The 12,560-nt window shown below is 35.5% G+C and overlaps 1 protein-coding gene across 2 annotated transcripts in view; it reads left to right on the top strand.

Moving 5' to 3' along the window:
• Nucleotides 1-8,036, top strand: part of mtus2a (microtubule associated tumor suppressor candidate 2a) — a 73,510-nt gene extending 65,474 nt beyond the window's left edge. Inside the window, exons 9-15 of one of the 2 annotated variants that reach the window (XM_051911010.1) lie at nucleotides 491-705; nucleotides 789-894; nucleotides 985-1,058; nucleotides 1,142-1,240; nucleotides 1,327-1,446; nucleotides 3,660-3,760; nucleotides 3,843-8,036. In XM_051911010.1, coding sequence (XP_051766970.1) covers nucleotides 491-705; nucleotides 789-894; nucleotides 985-1,058; nucleotides 1,142-1,240; nucleotides 1,327-1,446; nucleotides 3,660-3,760; nucleotides 3,843-4,191 — 1,064 coding nt within the window. In that variant the 3' untranslated portion in view covers nucleotides 4,192-8,036. The remainder of the gene's footprint in view (nucleotides 1-490; nucleotides 706-788; nucleotides 895-984; nucleotides 1,059-1,141; nucleotides 1,241-1,326; nucleotides 1,447-3,659; nucleotides 3,761-3,842) is intronic. The other variant, XM_051911011.1, reaches the window with a different exon arrangement.
• The last annotated feature ends 4,524 nt before the right edge of the window (nucleotides 8,037-12,560 follow it).

The following is a 12,560-nucleotide window of genomic DNA, read 5'->3' on the forward strand; positions in this document are numbered from 1 at the left end:
AAATATCTTTGCGTCAGGTTAGATACTGATTATTAATCACTCAAACCCCTTTATCTAAACCTCTCTACTTAACCGTTGGATTTGCACATCCACCATGTTTGTAGTTTTTTTAACACTTTTTATTCGTGTTTGTAGTTCTAATCAAATCTTAGTGCAACGCGCAATGAGTTGTGGGCAATATTAGTCGTTAGAATGTGCACGGATCTGCACTTCGGATTCGGATGGTCTTTTCTTCCCTATTTTGATGTATATCTAAGTGAAACGGCTTCTTGAAAAAGAAAAAATGTTGGCTGGGACATGATTTTGTCCATTGAGAATTGATTGGATGGTTTGCTATTGCTGTGATGTCATGTGAGTGACATGTCGTTCCGCCCTCGCGCCAGTAAACAGAGAAGAGTCATCAGAGAAGTCATCAGAGAAGAGAAGTCACTGCAGGAGGGCCCCTTGTTTGCGATATTTAGATCCATCTTCCGTTTTTCATATCACCCAGCCTTCAACGCAGCTCGCTGGGAGCGTCTTCAGAAAGAGAAGAGAGAGCTGGAGGAGTGTTTTGAGAGGGAGCTGAGAGAGCTACAGGTGCAGCAGGAGTCTGAACTCGTTACCTTAGAGGAGAGCTTGAGACTACGGCACGCTTCAGACAGAGACCATCTCAGAGCAGAGCACCAGTCAGAGGTGGAGGAGCTTCACACCCAGCACCAGGAACAGGTTGGATCATCAGGCTGAGGATCATGGAAAATAGATTTAGGATGGCATGTATATGAAGACTCAACTGTGTGTTTTTTGTGTAGATTGAAGAGTTGACTGCCAACCACGAGGCCGCCCTTGAAGACCTGAAGACCATGCACAACATCACCATGGCAACACTGCAGGAGGAGCATGCCAGGACAATGAGAGGTGAGGGTCTGATTTGTAATACCACTACTAACCAGCTGACTGCAATGTGAAGAAGATAATAAATTCTGTATTGCTTCTCATTTTTCTTAGACTTAAGGAAAGCCCATGAGCAGCAAAAAGCCAGTCTAGAAGAAGACTTTGAGAAACTGCGCCTCTCGCTTCAGGTGATTTGCTCAGTGACTCAAGGTTTGAGATTTTTTGCTACTCATCCAAGGGACTTCCTTAGTAACAGTACCGTTTCCTTCAGGACCAGGTGGACACTCTGACTTTCCAGAACCGAACTCTGAAAGACAAAGCCAAGCGTTTTGAAGAGGCCCTGAGGAAGAGCACTGATGAACAAATCGTGGTATGTTTCTTTTGAGACATTTAAAAAGGGACACTATCATATAGGCACACAAACACTGAAAGTATGTACTGTAAATGTATTTGCAGGATGCATTGGCCCCGTATCAGCATATCGAGGAAGACCTAAAGAGTCTGAAGGAGGTTCTGGAGATGAAGAACCAGCAAATTCATGACCAGGAGAAGAAGATCTGTCATTTGGAGAAAGTGGTAAGCTCCAAATAAAAAGGTGTGCAGAATAAACACACTGTCCAGGAGAATTGTGAAATATAGTATGTTCCTGTATGCAGTTTAAAGTAAAGAAAAGAGTTCTTTCTCTACTCTGTCACTGTGGGAAAAAAAGTGTGCCAGTAAAAAAAAGCAAACATTGCAAGAAGAAATAAACCCATAGCAGTAAAAAAGATAACAGTGCAAGTAAAAAACTGCAGTAGGAAAGATGAAAACTATGGAGCTCAGCACATGATATACAGTAAAAAAATATATACATCATGGCCAGGAATTAAAGGGATAATTATTTCACCCAAAAATGAAAATCTTCCCATGATTTACTCACCCTCAAGCCATCCTAGGTGTACATGACCATCTTCTTTCAGACTAATGCAATCGGAGATATATTTAAAAATATCCTTAATCCTCCAAGGTTTATAATGGTTGTGAATGGGGGGCCACATTTTGAACAAAAAAAAAAAATGCATCCATCCATAATCAAAGTAATCCATACGGCTCCAGTGGGTTAATAAAGGCCTTTTGAAACGATGCGATGCGTTTTTGTAAGAAAAATATCCATATTTAAAACTTTATAAATTCAAATAACTAGCTTCCAGCGGACGACCGTACGCGTACTGCACAACTCGACTTGCGTCAAATGAGTAATCCTCTGAAGCGATGTATGACGCAGGATGTAGGAGTATCGTAAGCTTAGACGCCTCTCACGGTTCAAACAAATAGGGCTGGGCAACAAACTCAAGCTCAATATCGAAATACTCTGACATTTCTCTTTAAAATTTCTCGTTTTAGACTTCTAATTCGTGACTGGTGATTTGTTTTGCTCTGTCCTCTGCGCCTCCACGTTCGCCATTGCATCATTGCGTTCGGGTCAAAGATTGCTCTTCCGCCCAAATTGCCAGAAGCTAGTTATTTGAATTTATAAAGTTTTAAATATGGATATTTTTCTTACAAAAACACATCGCTTCGCTTCAAAAGGCCTTTATTAACCCACTGGAGCCGTCTGGATTACTTTGATTATGGATGTATGCATTTTTTTTTTTTTCAAAATGCGGCCCCCCATTCACAACCATTATAAACCTTGGAGGATTAAGGATATTTTTAAATATATCTCAATTGTGTTGGTCTGAAAGAAGATAGTCATATAGCTACACCTAGGATGGCTTGAGGGTGAGTAAATCATTGGATAATTTTTATTTTTGGGTGAACTAACCCTTTAGAAATTTGTTCCCTCGCTTTACTAAATTGTGGTCACATTGTAATAATTTGTTCCCTTGTTTCAGTTAAATCAAGTATTTAATTTTGAACAAATTAGTACAATGTGACCACAATTTAGTAAAACGAGGGTACAAATTCTTAGTTTGTGCTATGATCTAACTTAAACAAGGGAACAAATTAGTCAATTGTGGCCACGATTTACTAAAACAAGGGAAGAAATTCTTTATTCGTGGGAACAAATTAAGTGGCCATGGTATATTTTTGTCTGCCTGTCATGTACGGGGCTCCATAGAAAACAGTGCAAGTAAAAGAAAAACTGTGACAGATAAAAAGAAAACGGTGCAAGATAAAAAATAAAAAATAAAAACTGGGGGAGTGAAAAGGGAAAAATAAATAAATAAACAAAACAAGCTCATGTAAAACCCCTCCTTTGATCAAGGACAGAGTGGTCTTTTTAAAAAGAATGTAAAAAATGGACTGATATTTAGAATGTTAATAATGATTGATTTCTAATAAAATGAATCGATTTTATAGTGAAATATATATACACTCCTTAGCTCTAACTCAAATAATTATAAATTGTATAAATAATAAAGGAAGGAGAATAATATTTTTCTGAACAGGCATGATTGGCAAACCTCTTAGAGGAGTGTTGTATATGCTGTATGTGTTGTATACATTCTGTACTGTGTATAAGTTCATTTTATTGTGATGCTACAGTACATTATTTATGATTTGGATATTAAATCAGTTTCCATTTAAAACTGCTTTTTACCTCTTTTCAGCTCCTTTGAACGTTGTATTATTTATGATCTGAAAATAGGGCCACCGTCCATTTCAAAGCCACTTTTCCTTTCAGCTTTTATGAATTCTCATTGTTTCGTCCTCACGTAAAACACATTTCAGTCCCCTGTTCTCCAGGCAGGGGAAGCTTGTGTAAGAATTTAATGTGGAGCTCTGTGTTCACTTCATCCTTCGAGCAGGCCCAAAAGAACCTGCACCTGGAGGAGCGGGTCCAGGTGCTTCAGCAGCAGAATGAAGACCTGATGGCCCGCATCGATCGCCACCTCACAGTGTCAAGGTAGGATTTAAAATGCGGTCAAATTTAGTCTTACATAGCCAGCCATTTAACTAATCCTGACTGTTTCATTCTGTATGTATAGACAACTGTCTGAGGAGAACGCAAACCTTCAGGAGTATGTGGAGAAGGAGACCAACGAGAAGAAACGTCTGAGCCGCAACAACGAAGAGCTGCTCTGGCTCCTCCAGACAAGTCCCCACCTGTCACCTTCCTCTTCTCCTATCCACAGAGCCTTCTTCCCCGGCCCTGATATTCCCCCTTACCCTTACTCTCCAGGCCCTGGTACCCCCACACACTCCTGTTCTCCTGGCCACTGTACGCCCACTCACAAGGTGGCTTCTCCGGGACCAGGGACGCCCACTCTGAGAGGCTCGCCAGCAGCACGCTCATCCCCCGCACGGATCCCAAACGCCAACACTTTACCCAGATGAGCTGTCCTACTGAAACTCGGCAGCCTCGCCCATTTTCTCTTACTGTCCATCATGGACAACAGTGCTTTGTTTTGATGTGCGGGCCATGATTTCCTTAAAAAAATGTGTCAAATTTTATTAAGATTTTGACAAACACCAACTGCCAGACAGAGATGAAACAGCCTCTGTTATTTCCATTTTCTAATTTGAGACACAAAAAAGTTTTTGCGTCTCAGAGGATTGGACTCGTAGCATCAGAATGAAAGAGCTAATGATGCTAATGCTAATGATGTGCTGCCAACAATACTTGGCCAGCACGGAGGCAGAATCATTTTTGTGTATACAGAAGTAGCTCGGCTTTAGATTTGACTCTAAAACATGCTGTTGGACACCAACACAAATGTCTGTAGGTTCTCCTGAATGACATAAGAGAACTTTTTACAACAAAAAGCACTTTAGGTTTCTGCCCTACCTTCTTCCTACAGATAAATGCACCAGCATTTTTTGTGGTCTGGTTTATTTTTTTATGAGATATGTCTTCTGATTTTGCAAATCTCCCAGTGTTTGAGTTTTGATCCAGAATGTTTCAAATTAGTCAAGAAATACTGCAAAATGTCATTTTCTTAATACGTTTTTTTTTTTTTTCTTTCAGTGAAATTATCAAAATATACTTTAAAAAAAATTACTTTAGAAAATTAAATATAGGATATGACTTGTTTTGAGGCAATTTTATTTATTTATTTATTTATCTATCTATCTATCCCAGTTGGCTTTTTTTAATTATTCATACACTACCGTTCAAAAGTTTAGGGATGGTAAGATTTTTTTAAATGTTTTTGAAAGTCTCTATTGCTCACCAAGGCTGTATTTATTTGATAAAAAATACACTAAAAAATGGTAATATTATAAAATATTTTAAAGTTTAAAATAACTGTTTTCTATTTTCGAATATTTTAAAATAGAATTTTAAAAAAATATTCCTGTGTGTAATTTATTCCTGTGATGCAAAGCTGAATTTCCAGCATCATTACTACAGTCTTCAGTGTCACATGATCCTTCAGAAATCATTCAAATATGCTGATTTGCTGCTCAAGTTTAATATTTTTGTGGAAAACATAATTTTTTAGGATTAAAAAAGTTTGAAGAACAGCGTATATATGAAATTTGTAGCATTACAAAAGTTTTTACTTGGACTTTTGATCAATTTAATGCATCTTTGCTGAATAAAAGTATTAATTTCTATTTAAAAACAAAAAAATCTATAAAAAACAATCTGCTCTAAAATTTTGAAAGGTAGTTTATAATAATAATAAAAGATTAAATGATCTTGTTTTAAGAATGTTTAGATAATTTTAATGGAAAACAAAAAAGCTGATTAAGAAAATGATTTTTTGCAGTATAAAGGCGAACAAGCTGCAATGCCTCCCACTGGTGCATAGGCAGATGTTTTCCTGGACCCATCAAAAGACTAATCCAGCTAATATCAAAACCAGCTTTTCTAAGCCAGTGTTTCTTACAAAGTTCAGTTTGCCTGCTGACATGATTTTGAGACCTTCCGTGGCACACGTTGCTTGGTTAACTAGACAAAAAACTCTTCAGCATCAAGTCTGTTCTTCCTATCTGACAAAGCAAGTGCTCTCACTTCATGCATGACATAAAACAGGGAGATCAAGCAAATGTAAAAGTACCGACTACAGGAAATGTCGTTGTAAATTGTAGTTGTAATTTTTATTAGTAATTTGTAATTTAATGGACATTTTGCTACTTGATGTGCATGTGATGTAAGTCTTCCATTCTTAATGTGAATCCTAGGGTAGTTGTCATGTTAGGGTAGACACTTGGACTCCTGGGGGGATGATAGCTTCCACCTCTGATGTTTTTTTTTTTTTTTTTTTAAATGTTTGAGGACAATATTTTACCCGTAGTAATAGGACATGAATGAATTAAACCTCATGTTACACCTGTCAGAGATCCTACCAGGTGTGTCGCAGGTTTACAATGTGGCAGTTAAACGTGTGTTTGGATTTAAGCTATCTTTATTGTAATGCTGGTTAACTCTTGTATTACCTCTGTAGAGTGTAGCATAACCTAGAGAGAGTTTTCTCTGTATGAGTGAACTAGAAAAGAATGTAACTGCGTCTTTAAATGTTGTATGATAAAGTTCAGGGAAATTATTTTGCTCTGTCTCAAAGGCAGTTTTCAGTTTCAGTTTTTAAATGAAAAATAAGACATTCCTCATGCAAAGTGGGTTTTGATATTTCAAAGCAAAAAGGTCATTTTTTGAAATTTTGAAAAATTGGATTTGTTTTCTTTTTGTTTGTGTGTTTTTACAATTGATACATCTTTCAATGGTCAACCTTGTACGCTTTTGATACAAAGGAGATTTTTTGTAAACTCTTCACTGATAATATTTTTTCTATAGTATTATCAGTTGGTGCTTGTACAGGGTATCATACACAGAAGTACAATAATCTGCTATTCAAGACCAGCAATCTACAAAAATCCACACACACAGCAAATATGTATTTGCAGATGTTTTTTCTTCATTTGAGACACTATTGTTTACTGTTTATAATGTTTTTTTAATTACTGTGAAATGTATTTTTTATTCTAATTCTAATGCATTTTAAATTATGTAGCTTTGCATTATGAATTAATTTAATTTGCTTCTGTCACTGTGATAATAACGTGTCGTTGTTAACTTTCCATTTTTGCTACTCTGGCACAGATGCTTATGAATTTTCTGGATGTTTCCTGTCAAGCACAATAACATTGTATACCACCACGTTTTTAAAAACAATCTTTTTAAAAATACATTTAAAAAAGCACTTATTTTTTAACAATTTTATTAAAATGTAAAACAACATCAGATCAGCTTATAGCCTAGTTGTTCAAAATATAAAATTCAAAAATCTTGATCCACCACAGCAAGTACACAAATGTTTCAGGGATGTGCCTTTATTTAATGTACAAAGTAGCAAAAATGAAAAGGGTTTTCACATTACAGCAGCCTTACAAACAGTTAATATGCTTCTAATATCTGGATTAATGCAGGAAAGTAAATGCATCTTTTTTATTTGTTTGCTTATTTTATTTATTTTTATTTTTTACATATTTTCAAAACTATAAATTAAGTGGTTTCCATTCTAATTAATTTAATTTTCCATTTTTTTGCATTCCATATTCTTTGCATATTTATGTTTTAAGTGTACGTCTCAACAACAAACCTCAGCAACCTCAATTAAACAATCATACTGTACCTGCTATGGATTAAAACCATGTTCAAAATTATTACTAATCCACATTTATTATAAGAAGTAACCATGTACTTGTATACTCAAAAATCTTGAAAGAGCTCATTGGTTTCTTTCCTTTTTGCCCTCAAGACAGACTTCACTGTGGTGTTAGCCCATAGATGGTGATAAATGATATAAAACAACAGAATCAGGTTCTGGACGCACTGACTCTTTGTCCTGTGGACATCTAAACTACTGAATGTGAACTTACCCCTGAAAATACTGACACAGTCAATGTAAACTGGGAGTGGTGGAGTCACTTATTGTACTGAATGAAATTTGTCCATCTGTCTATTTACTAACATTTGACTTCTCTTATGTCTTTTTTGACTGAACTTGCAGTCGCTTGTAAGCTATACTATTTATTGTGTTGTAGTGCACAGTAATCAATGCATGTTTGTCTTGGCGGATCATTCCTTCCCCATGTACGTTTTCAACTTGTGATGGTTCACGCTGTAACTGTAGCATAGAGAATATAATACTAAGGAATGGAAAGAATTTATATATAACTCATTTGTATTCACTATGGGGGGAGGGGATGAATATTAAAATGTTTCAAAAGACAATGTTCATATGCTTTGGTTTATTTGTGAATGTAGCTGTACAATGGCCACAAAAACTATTTGAAGTTTGAAATACACTTGAAATAGTTAACCCTGGGTCATTGTAAACCCTGGGTAAACAGAATCCTGGGTTATTTTGCTTCACATTTCATACTTAACCCGGGGTTAACGATTAATCCTGGGTATTCATAAACTGCCGTTTTACACTGTCCTAAACCCTGGGGTAACATCCTTATTTGCATATTTGGGGTGTAAGTGTCACTGATTGGATGAATGCTGCATGCAGTGTGTTCATATAAATGCACTAGCATTGCACATCCTCATTTTATATGTTGGAGACTAACTATCAAGTTTATTTAGAATGGCCTTTTTGGACTATAAAGGTTAATGTAACGGTCTCCTCTTCACATTTGTCGCGTTTTCTGTTACCATTTGACATTTTTCCCCAAAAACGCTGATACAATACGCGCTGTTTCGTGACTGTCCAATACACGTGAATATGAAGCATGCGGTAGCACTTTATTTTAAAGTCCTGATGTAAAATGGGGGGGATGGCATCCCCCTTATTGAAACTAATGACAAAAAACATCCCTTTTGTAAAGCCTCCATCCCCCCTTACCATCCCCTTTAGATTAACATTTTTATATATACCTTATCATGTAAATTTTAAAATTCTCTGTGTGATAATTAAACTATAAATAACAACGATTTACCAACCAGAACTCGGAGCTTTCGTCATTTTTCACGATTGTTCAAATGGACAAGGAGAACAGTTCAAGCGCATCTTTTGACGTTCTTTAAAAAGAAGAGAACAGAAGGTATGATATTACTTTGATTAGTGTTTTAAAAACACTCCCCTGACACATTGGAACGAATATCGAACATAGCTAAAGTGCATTGATGCCATAAGCGATCGTTGTCAAGGTGAATTACTGACAGTGAATGTCATTACCGAGGTGATAATGCACACATGCATGCAGGCTATGTTAGAGCCCATAGTTGTTTATTAAATTAAATAAATAAGCACACGCATATGTAGCTGTTCATACTCCGCTGTTTAAAACTGCACAGACCATCCATTCAAGACAAAACAAACAAAGAGTGTTTTACTGTAACATGAGATCACGCTGTATAGCAAAATTCAGTTAGAAAATTAGAAATATATATATATTTATAAAAAAAATAAATAAATAAAAAAAAAAAAAAAACAAAGCAGTAAACTACGATGACAAACAGATATGAGCAATCAGCATATGAATCTCAACAATGGTGACAAAATATTCAGACAATCAGATCAATTCTGGACATCACAAAAAACTACTAAAAGACAGAACAAAAACCACAGCAAAAAATAAAAGCAAATAGAATGAAAGAAAATAAAAGGACAATTCAGCTGCATGATGTATTCATGCTGTGATGCATGCTGGGAGTTTTGTACTATTGTTCCCAGCATGCATTGCGGCATGACACTATTGATTGTCAGCTTTGTTGAGATTCCTGTGCTGATTCTTGATGCTTTTTGTGTCATCATAGAGTTTTTTTTATATCTTTTTTTATATTAACTTTTGATCGGTTTTGTTCCATTATAACATTTCAATGACGTTCGGTTTTATTCGGTTATGAGATTTCAATGACGGTTGGTTTTGCTGGGTTAGGAGATTTCAGTGATGGTCGGTTTTGTTCCTCTACGAGATTTCAATAACGGCTGCTTTTTTCCATTATGAGATTTTAATGTCACTATGTTTTGTTCCCTAACAAGGTTTTGTTTCATTACAAGATTTTAATGATGGTTGGTTTTCAGTGTCAGCTTTATTTGGTTATAAGATTTCAATGGCAGTTCATTTTTTTCCATTACAAGATTTCAATGACGGTCGGTTTTGTTTTGAGATTTCAGTGACGGTCGTTATGTTCCTTTGCAAGATTTCAAAGATGGTCGGTTTTGTTCCCTAAAGAGATTTTAATGACGGTCTGTTTTGTTCTTTAACAAGATTTTAATGATAGTTGGTTTTATTCTATGATGATCGATTTTGTTTGGTTACTAAATCTCAATGATGGTCGGTTTTGTTCCTTTATGAGATTTCAATGACAGTCGAATTTGAAACTATTCAAACTGTTGGTTTTGTTTTGTGACGAGATTTCAATGACGGTTGTTTTTTTTTCTTTGTTCTTTTACGAGATTTCAAAGACATTTCGTTTTGTTTCGTTAAGAGGTTTCAATGATGGTCAGTTTTGTTCCTTTAGGAGATCTCAATAGCAGTCAGTTTCGTTCCTTTACATGATCTCAATGACTGTTAGTTTTGTTTCATTACGAGATTTCAATGATGGTCAGTTTTCAATTACGGTCGGTTTTCTTCTGTTACAAGATTTCAAAGATTGTCAATTTTGTTTCATTACGAGATCTCAATGACGATCTGTTTTGTTCCATTACAACATTTCAATGATGGTCGGTTTTGTATTATTACAAGATTTTAATGACGGTTGGTTTTCAGTGTCGGTTTTATTTGGTTACAAGATTTTAATGACATTTCATTTTTTCGGTTATGAGATTTCAATGACAATCAGCTTTGCTCCATTATGAGATATCAGCTACGGTTGGTTTCGTTTTGTGACAAGATTTCAGTGACGGGCGGCTTTGTTCCTTTGCAAGATTTCAAAGATGGTCTGTTTTGTTCCATTATGAGATTGAAATGATGGCCGGTTTTGTTCCATTATGAGATTGAAATGATGGTCGGTTTTGTTCCTTTATGAGATTGAAATGATGGTAGGTTTTGTTCCTTTATGAGATTGAAATGATGGTTGGTTTTGTTCCTTTATGAGATTTCAATGACAGTTGTTTTGTTTTTTTCATTGCGAGAGTTCAGTGATGATTGGTTTTATTTCTTTACGCGATCTCAATGATTGTCAGTTTTGTTTCTTTGTTCCCTTACAAGATTTCAAAGACAGTTTTTTTTTTTCATTGTGAAATTTCAATGATGGTTGGTTTTGTTCCTTTACTAGATCTCAATGACAGTCAGTTTTGTTATGAGATTTCAATGATGGTTGAATTTGAAACAGTTCAAACTGTCGGTTTTGTATAATTACGAGATTTTGATGATGGTCAGTTTTGTTCAGCGATGAGATTTCAACAACGGTCAGTTTTACTATTACTATTATTATTATTATTTATCGATTTTATTTTATTTTATTTTATTTTATTTTATTTATTATTTTTGTAAAAAGTGTTTTCATGCATGTTTGGCGGAAGTTTTTGTTGCATTTATGCTGTTCTGAAGAGTAGGGGTCACCAGTGTGTGGTGTTTCAAATGTTTCGAAACAGTGAATCACTATGCAAAGCAATTGGTTCAATTGTTTCGAAGCTTTGAAAAGCTTTGTTTCTCCCATCACAAGTGTAATGTATTAAAAAAAAACATTTTTTCCAACATGTTCACCCTTTGCTGAGAGTTGGATTGACAGGTGATCTGATTAATCACAATGCTCAATGTGCCATTTTGCCCAACAAATTAATCAAACTGTAGAGTTAGTTGGTATACTTGGAACTGAGACCAGCCAGTGAGAACTGTGCAGGTAAACACGCGCTAGAAACTGCAGTCTTTTGTGTTCTTGTTAGTGGACCCGCCTCCCATGCCAGCGACCCGGGTTTGAGACCCGCTTGGAGCGGTTCAGACTGCACAGGTTACAGACATACATTTAAAACATGGTGTGTATTGAAATCTTTACGCGATCTCAATGATTGTCAGTTTTGTTTCTTTGTTCCCTTACAAGATTTCAAAGACAGTTTCATTGTGAAATTTCAATGATGGTTTGTTTTGTTCCTTTACTAGATCACAATGCTCGATGTGCCATTTTGCCCGACAAATTAATCAAACTGTAGAGTTAGTTGGTATACTTGGAACTGAGACCAGCTAGTGAGAACTGTGCAGGTAAACATGCGCTAGAAACTGCAGTTTTTTGTGTTCTTGTTAGTGGACCCACCCTTCCATGCCAGCGACCCGGGTTTGAGTCCCGCTTGGAGCGGTTCGGACTACACAGGTTACAGACATACATTTAAAACATGGTGTGTATTGAAATCTTGGTTAGAACTATTTTGTAACAATATATAATCTTTCCAAAATAGAAACATTTTGTAACAATATACACTACTGTTCAAAAGTTTGGGGTCAGTCATTTTTTTCTTTCTTTTTTGAAAGCAAAATTTATAATTTTATTCAGTAAAGATGTGTTAAACTGATTACAAGTGATAGTAAAAACTTATATTGTTAGAAAAGATTTATATTTTGAATAAATTCTGTTCTTTTTAACCTTTTATTCATCAATGAATCCTAAAAAAAGTATCACAGGTTCCAAAAAATATTAAGCAGCACAACTGTTTCCAACACTGATAATAAATCAGCATTTTATAATAATTTCTGAAGGATCATGTGACACTGAAGACAGTAATAATGGCTGATTAAAATTCAGCTTTGCATTACAGAAATAAATAATATTTTAAAGTATATTAAAATAGAAAACCATTATTTTAAATTGTAATAAT

Source organism: Ctenopharyngodon idella, chromosome 10 (assembly GCF_019924925.1).
Source record: "Ctenopharyngodon idella isolate HZGC_01 chromosome 10, HZGC01, whole genome shotgun sequence".
Classification (NCBI taxonomy): domain Eukaryota; kingdom Metazoa; phylum Chordata; class Actinopteri; order Cypriniformes; family Xenocyprididae; genus Ctenopharyngodon; species Ctenopharyngodon idella.